The sequence below is a fragment of the Sinocyclocheilus grahami genome, unplaced genomic scaffold (assembly GCF_001515645.1).
Source record: "Sinocyclocheilus grahami isolate Dianchi unplaced genomic scaffold, SAMN03320097.WGS_v1.1 scaffold84.1, whole genome shotgun sequence".
Taxonomy (NCBI): domain Eukaryota; kingdom Metazoa; phylum Chordata; class Actinopteri; order Cypriniformes; family Cyprinidae; genus Sinocyclocheilus; species Sinocyclocheilus grahami.
This window is the reverse complement of record NW_015505263.1, coordinates 2607400-2617367: the sequence shown is the minus strand read 5'-3', so window position 1 is coordinate 2617367 and position 9968 is coordinate 2607400. Positions and strand designations below refer to the sequence as shown.

Genomic DNA, 9968 nt, shown 5'->3' with positions numbered 1-9968 from the left:
TTGTGTGTATGTGTTACGATATAACTAACGAGGTCATATTCAGAAAACAGTGAAACCGAAACCAAATAGCATTGAAACAGAAAGTGAAGTAAGCAGAAGAGAATGACAAAATAACTGTCCACAAACCACATAACAGAACATAAACCTGACAATAAGATTGTTAGGCTATCGTTAGCCTATATGTATTACAGTTAACCAAGTTGTAATCTGATTTTCTAATCTGACTGGACAAGAGACTTTCTATTGATATTTCCACCTGCGCGCGTTTTAGACGGGCTGTCAAGTCAGTGCAGTTACAGTGTTGCGCCACAAGGTGGTGGAAAGGGACTGTCATTCAACTACACGTTCAAAAACGCTGATTCATTCATTCAAAAAGATGTAATGAAACACGCTGTTGAAATCATTTTAACTTTGAGCGCCACTTTAGAAAGCTCAGGTGACCAGCTATGCGTCGATACTAAGACAGAGATTTCGCTTTCCTTGGACATGACAACCTATTTTTACAAATATATATGACTCGGCCTGGAGGACAGACGCAAATAATCGCACATGCTCAGTCGATCTCTCTCTCATTCACTGTCTGTTTAGGCTTGTTAAGTGCAAATCAGCATGGTACACATTATGTTATCATTACTAACTTGTTTAATATTCAGTCCACATGCATGGTGTAAAACGAGAAGGGCATAACCTTTACGAAAAAAATAAAACACGCAAAAATCGCGGTTGCTGCTGTTCTTGCATTCCTCTGTGGTTTGCTCGTCAGTTGTCAATATATCGCGATATTGCGGTTATCGCGACAGCCCTACTTATCTCTGAACTTAAAGCTGCAGTCCGTAACTTTTTTTTGGTTAAAAATGATCCGAAATCAATATTTGAGCAAGTACATAACCAGCCAGTGTTCGAAACTATCACCTTCCTTTAGCCCGATTCACAACGGTTAGCTTATAATAATGTTTTCTAATTTGAGTGGTACGGGTAGGTTTTCGCGGGAAATTCGAGCATTCTGCTGCGTCTGTAAACATAAAGAAGTTGTCCCGGCTACTAGGCTATCGCATGTGAGGATCCTGCAGGGGGCTGATCGTTTATAGCCTTTTCTCACAACAGCTGGAATAATTAAATGCATCATTTTGATGACGGATTGTAATCCAGAAAGGATTATGTGTTTATGAAACACATGTGAATGAAATTAAATTATATTCCAGTTTTAAATGTGGTTCTGATTACAGATTTGTGATTACACAAGATTTGTATTTTAAAGACAACCAGTTCGAAGGGAGCATCATTTGCTTTTTGGGTTAAAAGAATTTCTTAATATGAAATTCGAGTGGTATGACAATTAGAGATGAGACTGTACAGAAATTGAAATCTACTCACTTATACACTCTATACTCATAGTCACGCAATGCTGATGTTGTTAACATTAACAATTTGAGAATAAAGTATAACAATAATAATAATTTGCACGGTTTGATGTGATATGAGCTCATTTATATTAAATCACCATTGGTAGCGTGATTTATTGTAATGCTTTTTTCCTCAGTTGGTCAGAACAAACGTGGCAGACCTGTTACTTACTTGTTCAGATGATAAAATCAGGTGAAAATGCTTATTTGAGTCATATATTCCAAGACGTAGACTAGAATCTGAGTGCAAAGTACAATATCCACACCGGTGCGGTGACTAACTGCCACACATACTCCTCAAAACATTAGATTTATCCGCGCTGGAGCCGTGCCGCTGCTCAACCCACGCAAAGAAGATAATTCCGCAGACAGCTGCAATTGCAGGTTTTAAAACCAAGATGGCGACAAAGAGGCACAATTGCAGCTTTAAACAGTGACAGGAACCATAAGGACACGCCACTAATGTTAGCGTCATTGAATAACACTGTTAAAATACATAATGTAGGCTACCTAATACAAAATAAACAATTTGCAAATGCCTGCAAAGGGCACCAAAGGCCTGATAATTGCTGTTGTTACACTTACAGGACGAACAAATCCTTGTTTAATATTGACCAAACATTTAATTCAAATATCCACTTAATTTTAAATTTTTGGCCACTTTTTTGCGATAGAAATGCTACATCCTCTTTCATTTCTTTAACAAAAACATGTGGACATCACAACCCTTACCAAAATTAACCATGGTTTTATCGTAGTAAAACTGCTTAATTTTATTTTGTGTGATTTCTGAGTGCTTGAGACTATAAAATCAATCAGACAACAGTATTAATAAAATTATAGCCATAGGTAACTGTCTAGAGCTACAATTGTAATTTATAAATGATACAGTTGAATTACAATTTATTTATTTACTTTTATATTTTTATTAAAGGTCTAATTTGACCCCTTATAGTAGGTTTGTTTTTGTTTTTTGAAGGAGGAGGAGGGGTCACAACAATACTATTCTGCTTAGGGCACCCATTTGGCCAGCAGCAACCTGTTACCCCTTTACTCGTACTGCAACAAAAAGTGGTTCAATGACGTTGAATGTTACAGGGACTAATTAATGCAAATGAAGATCCCACTGTGTTCTGGGTAAATAAATGTTTTTTTTAAGGTTTGCATGTGGTGAAGTGTTCTTAATGACAGCTTTCCTAAAATATCCTATTCCTAATATTAGAAATATCCTAATATATCGCCTTGCTTACAGTATCGCAAAATATTGTATCGTAACCCCTGTATCTTGATACGTATCGTATCGCCAGATTCTTGCCAATACCCAGCCCTAGCTATTTCAGTCTTTTTACCTCACAATTTGATGTTTAATTCAGGGTTACTTGCCATTTCTTTGTAATTATTTGTGAAATCTACTAGCAATCATTTTGAAAATCATAAATATTTATAAAAATTCAATTCATAAATATTTAGAATTTTTATATATTCAGTTTTAATTTTAATTTGACTTCTAAGTTTTAGCAATATTGTTATGTGCTTTTGTCATTTTTATTAGTCTACTTTAGGTTTAATTTATTTTTAGGTTTAATTTATCTTTATATTATTTAGTACTTTTATAATTTTAGTACTTCAACTTATTTTATTTCAGTAAGTTGCCAACCGATTCAATGATTCTATCAGAGCAAATCTTGAGTTAAGAATTCGCTTAAATTCACTCAGCTGATACAAAGTTAATTATTGTAATTAATATGCAACATTATTAACATTATTGCTTGCTTAATTGTGGATTATATGTCTGCATCCACAAATCTTTTTTTGGACTAAATTAATGTCTGGCTAGTACTTTTACTTATGTAGTATTTCATCAGGGTAAATGTATATTAACTCAGTATTTCTGTACTTTGTTTAACACTGATGAACTCTAGGCATGAGTGTGCATGACATAGCTATCACACTTTTCTATGAAGCTAAAGTTAATAAATCAAAAGCTGTTGGCTGCTCTGAGGCTCGAGGACAGACAGGTGAGGGAGTGACCTGGCCCCAATCCAGCTGGAAATTCCCTTGTTTTGTTTACATGTTGTGCCAAGGACAATTCGGGAGGTATTTCAACCTCTTCTTAAACAACAACAAAGAAGGAGGAAGTTCTAGCTTTTTTTGGCCCTGCTATTAAAGGGGCCCAGCATATGCTCTGTTATTCAGCTAAACACAAACTGATCACGCTTTTGAAGGTGAGCCAGGTGTGGTCAAGTTCTGTTTGAAGCTCTATTGTATGCCGGTAACAAATGCTTAAATATCCCTTCAGACAGATAGGAAAAGTCAAACATTTTTTAACTGTCCTGGGATGAATTCAATTCAGTTCAACAAAAGTTGTTTTTGCACAATGCTCTGACAGAAAGAACGTAGTATGTTCAGTTCTTGGCCAGTACTTGTCAGACAATCTGTGAACACACTGCTTTATCTCTCGGTTGCATGTTTTGCTCTTATACTTCCTGTACATTCATGTCTGCACATATCTCAGCTCTTCACTTAATCTGATATGTAGAGTTTCATAAGTTTCAGGCAGGATCACTTACAATGACATATCTGTTTGCTATAAATGTCACCCGCCAGGCCTCGTGATTTTTCAGAAACAATAATCTTGTTTAAAGGTGAAATGTGTAATTTCTGTGCACTAGCATCACTGAATGGAAATGCAAAAATAATGATTGTTTTCTCAGCTGTTACAGAAAGCTAAAATCCTAATTGAATGTATGTAATCCTCCTTTGCTTGCTTTGATAGTATTTTTATATATTTTTTATATACTATTATGACATTTATTAATATTTTGAATAAACTTTTATTCTTATAATTTTTGCAATTTTGTGCTTTTTATTTTTTATTAGTATAACAGTACATTGACTGAACAGCTAAAAGAGAACCGGTGATGTGATGTGCACGAGCAGAGCAGTTGGACTGAGTCTCGTCCTGCTGGGACACGGCATCACAGTATGGTAAGGGGCATAACATTTCCGTCACACACTTGAGGCATTCGGCCAATCACAACGCACTGGATAGCTGGCCAATCAGAGCACACCTCGCTTTTTTAGAACGATGAGCTTTGTAAAAATCGACACGTTTCAGAAAGGCGGGCATAGAGGAGAAACAATAATGTACATTATATGGAAAATAATGTGTTTTTTTAACATTAAACTGCATAAACACATTGCATTACACCAAATACACAACATAATGTTCTTTTTAGCAATGTCATATGACCCCTTTAATGCAGCAGAACAGGTTTAGGGAACAACCCCAATTTCTCATAGTTTCCAACCCGAAAGACCCCCAAACCCATGAAACCCACAGTTACTCAAATGAAAAATTAGGGAAAGTTCAGTGTCCATGTAATGTTACACAGAACGTTTTACACATCCTCCCTCCTACAAGGTGGTGTCAGTCCCAGACAGAAGTGGCTTTACATTTGGTTGTGCTCCATTATAATAGTACCTAAGGGATTTTTTTGCCAACAAATAGGCTAATATTTTTAGATAAGTACCCACACCCGCCCATCTAATCTTTAACCACCCATTAACCGACAACCAATGCCTTTCAATGGCCTAGGACCATTAAGCAACATTAAAGAGACAGCTCGCCCAAAAATAAAAACATTCTGTCATCATTTACTCACCCTCCACTTGTTCCAAACCTGTATGAGTTTCTTTTGTCTGTTGAGCACAAAAGAATATATTTTAAAGTTGTTGGTGACCAAAAAATTGGTGGTAGCCATTGACTTCCATAATATTTTTATCCAGTCAGTGGCTACCACAAACTCTTTGGTTACCAAGATTCTTTTCTAAATATCTTCTTTTGAAACTCGTACAGGTGAGTAAATGATGACTAAGTTTTCATTTTAGGATGAACTATCCTTTAAGGCAAGATACCACAGGTAAATAGGGTAAACATTTTAACTACCGTTTTATAGCTTAAACTTTTTAGACTACAAAGAGCCTTTTATGCAATTCGAAGGTTCTCCAAATGAACAATTAGAAAAACCTTCATTTTTAAGAGCATAAATCACCATACTTCCCCAGTTAGGTTGAGGCAGTTGCTTTGTATTACAAGCTTCTTGAAATTTTTTATTTTGTTGACATATATTGTAGTTTGTACAGAGGGGATTTTGGATATCTATTTTTATTATTATGTAAATCAGAAAATGATGGAAGCCTGTTTCCAACAGTGAATAAAAAATGTAAAAGGTAATTGCAAGGTTTTATCTCACAATTCTAACTTTTTTTGCACAATTGGGAGTTTACTTTACATCTCACAGTTCTGACTTTTTTCTCAGATTTGCATAATACAAACTCGCAATTCTGAGGGAAAAAGTCAAAATTGCAAGATATAAACTCGCACTTCTGAGAAAAGTCAGAATTGTGACTTTATAACACACAATTGCGAGTTCATATCTCTCAATTCTGAGAAAAAAGTTAGAATTGCGCATTTGTATTATGCAATTCTGAGGAAAAAGTCTGAATTGTGAGATGATAACTTGCAATTACTTTTTTATTTTTTATTCAGGGGCTTCAACAGACAGCAAACACTGTCAACAGCTAGAAAAGAAAATCACCATGTTTTTAAGAAATAAAATGTATATTATAAATCATGACACATGAACAATTTCCTCTGTAAAATCCTTCAGAATATACTGTTGATAGGAATAAAACTGGTAAGTTTGCTGTAAATAAGTGCTACAGAAGTGAAGATTTCTGGCTTGTTGCATGAGAAGAAACTCATTTCTCAATGTATTGTAATTGTAATAAAAGTGTAATAAAATTAACACTTAAATGTGTATTTAACATATTTTCTTTCCACTAGACTCAAAGAGGAAAATTATGGAAGCGAAATAGCCCAAAATCAAAAAATAGACCAGTGCATTACATTTTTGTTTTGTTTTATGCCTATAGTGTCTTGCTTCAACAGATGTAACACTTAATTGTTCACTTGACATCAAGCTACAAATTCTCAAACTCTCTTGACCTTCGACCAGATCCTTTTGCTTTCTGCTCACTCATCCATGGTTTCCATCTGAACGTCACACAGTCATACATTATTAACACAGACGCTCCCCATAGCAATTGTACATGGAGGCAGGGGATTTTACATTCATTTTGTTATGACTAACCCTGTATTTTAAGTCAGACATGTGCCTTTTGTGGTCAAATTTATTTTTGGTGGTAACATTTACCCCACTTCCTTGCTAACTGGCGCATTCATTGACTTGCTAGTATTAACCGGTTTTGTCTGCACACAGTCTGAGCAGGGTGAGAAAATGAAGTGAATTTGTGGCCAAAGTAGGCCTATATGATTTGTTTACAGGCTAAGTAACCAGACTGTATGCAAGAAAGTGATTGTAAATTTACAAGACTAACATGCTGGATGGAAGTGCATCTCTATATCTAGAAATTCTAAAGCAAAGGTGACTATAGGCAGAGGTTAAGAGTGGATTGTAAAACAGGGTGCTACGGTATACGGTGTGTACGGTGCTTTCCAGAGTGAACCAGCCCATCTGTGGCTCACCGTCCACTTCCTTATCATGAATTAGCAGAAATAATCACACCTGCAATTCCACATTTAGCACTTCCTCATGTCAAAATTAGCAAAATGAAGGATACAAGATAAACTGGAATTAATTGGGACTCACTTTGCATATTCAAACGGTAGATGACATTTCAGTAATCTAAATTTTAGTGAGGAATGTATTTAGAAAGTTAATACAATGCGGCTGGTTTATGCAATGCATGCATATGTGTGTCTACACACACACACACACATATATATATATATATAGCTATATAGCATTTCTTTTAAAACAATTTTTTTTGTATGTGCATATATATATATGTTATTACAACTAAAATATATATACAGTTTAACTCTATTTTTCAGATCTAACTTTTCATAATAATTGCATTGTTTTCTAACCAACTGGTTCTAAAGTGAATGTTATTTTTTGGGAAAATGTTTTGCTGGAAAATTTATCTTTAAGAATATTATTTTATTTTATTGTATTACTTTATTTTTTATTTTAATAATTTTATATTATTTAATTTAATACGTAATATTAAAAAATAGAATTACTTAAAATGTAATTATTAGTGTTATGCACTACTGTTCTAGCTTGTCTACTCATTTACATATTGTCAATATTTTAAAAAATCCATCTAAAAATTTTATGTTAATTAGTTATAACTTCCTGGTGCTAGTTACAATAGAATTTTGTAACTGCTGGAAGTAAGAGTAAGAAAAACAAATACATACACACTATATTAAAAATAATTAGGCCTGTCTTATCAATAGTTCATGCAAATACGCGGTGTTAAATCTGAACATCTACATACAAAGACCCTTGGATATTTTTAGCAAGCAGTTGTAACCTTTACTGCCTGCACTTTGTATAGGGGGTATTGGAAAAACAACTTCCTGTGTAATCAGGAAACTCCCCCTCTTGGTGTGTGTGTGTGTGTGAGTGGGTGGGTGGTACAGAAGTAGGTTAAAACAATGTGAGCAAGAATAATTTCCCTAAAGCTGACCTGCTAAAGGTCCCAAATTCATCTGTAATGCCAAGGGAAATTCCTCCAAAAAAGTCATGAGTTGCAGCTCATTTCATTGAGAACAATCTGAATGAACTGAGGTCTCTCATTCATTAAAAAAAATCACGAATGACCTCATTCATGTCTAATATCTAAATAGAAATGGTAAAAGGTCACTGAGAGTGTGAATTATCTCCGCAGTTGCTGGCAGTCGTGTCGGAGCTGGAACAGCAGGGTCTGAACATCCTGGTCCTTGGCAGGAAGCACATGCTACAACCTTCCCGGAACTGGGACAGACAAAACATGAGCAAGATCAAGCAGAAAGCCCACTGCTTCTTCACTGAGAACATGTTAGTATGACCCCACTTTCCTCAATCGCATACCGCACACGCTGTTCCAAAACCTAGTGAGCTGCCTACGTAGGCTGCATTTTAAGGGATCACAGGGATCTTTTATGGTCAAATTAGGTGCTTTGTGGAGACAACAATCCCATAATGCATTGTGGCCATTTCACCGAAACAATTCATGCAAGATTGGTATTGATGAAAATAGTTTAATCTGGAATATATTTCTTACTTTTATGCTAATTCGAGTATCATAATATAAGTTTAGCGACACATTAACATCCCACTCTATCAATTTTACATTTGTTCGCTACTGGACAGAGGTCTGGAATAATTATGATTTTTTTATGTTTTTAAAAGAAGTCTCTTATGGTCACCAAGGCTGCTTTTATTTGATCAAAAATAAAGTAAAAACAGTCATATTATTACAAAATAAAAGAACTGTTTTTTGTTTTAATATATTATGGAGTAAGTAAGAATTAAAAGAAAAATAGATAAATACATTTATTCAGTATGGATGCATTGATCAAAAGTGACAGTAAAGATATTTATAATGTTACAAAATATTTCTATTTTAAATAAATGCTGTTCGTTTGAACTTTGTATTCATCAGAGGATCCTGAAAAAATAAGGGTTCCACAAAAATATTAAGCAGCTAAAGGTTCTCAACATTTATAATAAGAACCATTAATAATTGAGCACAAATAATAATTGAACACCAATTCAGCATATTTGAATGATTTCTGAAGAATCATGTGAGACAGGAATAAATAAAAATAAATCAAATGGATTACAACTAAAATATCTTCAAACAGAAAACAATTCTTATAAATTGTAATATTTCACATTAATGCTTTTACTGTATTTTTATTGTATCTTGGTGAGCATAAGAGGCTTATTTCAGAAACATTAAAAATCCTAACATTTGAGCAGGTGTGTGTGTGTGTGTGTGTATACATAGAAGACCGCACTATGTTTTGTAACAGTTTTTGTAATGTGTTAGTGACGCATGTACTGTTCCCTTCCCTTCTCTGCGCAAGTCAATATAAACCCATAATGATTTCATTCACCAAGTATGAAAGGTATTTTTGATAAAGTGCACTGATTTTCTTGGATGGCTGCCACAGATCTGAGGATGACCCGTTTCTGCTGTATGCTGCTTTGCACTCTGGCCTTCACTGTAACTTTCTTAGTCGTGATCTGATGAGAGATCACAAAGCCTGTTTGTCAGACAGCGCAACCAGACGCCTCTTCTTCAAGTGGCAACGTGGCCATCAATTGGTGATCAGTCATTACGTCCCAGGAAAAAGAGTTCGATTTCAGGTAGGTTTATAAATGGAGAGATCTTATTTAATCAAGATTATTAGGATGACTGTTGGTTTTGCTCTGTGTTTTTCAGAGGATCTCGGCTTATGACACCATCGCTCAGATGTCTGGCAGCTCCTGGCACATTCCTTATGATGAGAATAGAGGAGATAGAGCCACATATGAAGTTCCTCAGAAATGGCTCTGCCTCACTCAAGACCATTGAGGCTGGAGTTACTACTAGTGTGCTTGCTGAGAAATATCAAATAAATAATGCTTTGCAAAATGTCCAATTGTGTTTCCTCTACCGCTCATATATATATATATATATATATATATATATATATATATA

General features: G+C 35.0%; 1 protein-coding gene across 1 annotated transcript; it reads left to right on the top strand.

The window, feature by feature from the left end:
• The first annotated feature begins 8126 nt into the window (after positions 1 to 8126).
• LOC107586680 (mitochondrial ribonuclease P protein 3-like) lies at positions 8127 to 9868 on the top strand. Its single transcript, XM_016274135.1, has 3 exons — positions 8127 to 8317; positions 9439 to 9634; positions 9711 to 9868. Exons 1-3 carry the CDS (start codon positions 8235 to 8237, stop codon positions 9840 to 9842), a joined length of 411 nt encoding a protein of 136 aa, XP_016129621.1. The 5' UTR covers positions 8127 to 8234; the 3' UTR covers positions 9843 to 9868.
• The last annotated feature ends 100 nt before the right edge of the window (positions 9869 to 9968 follow it).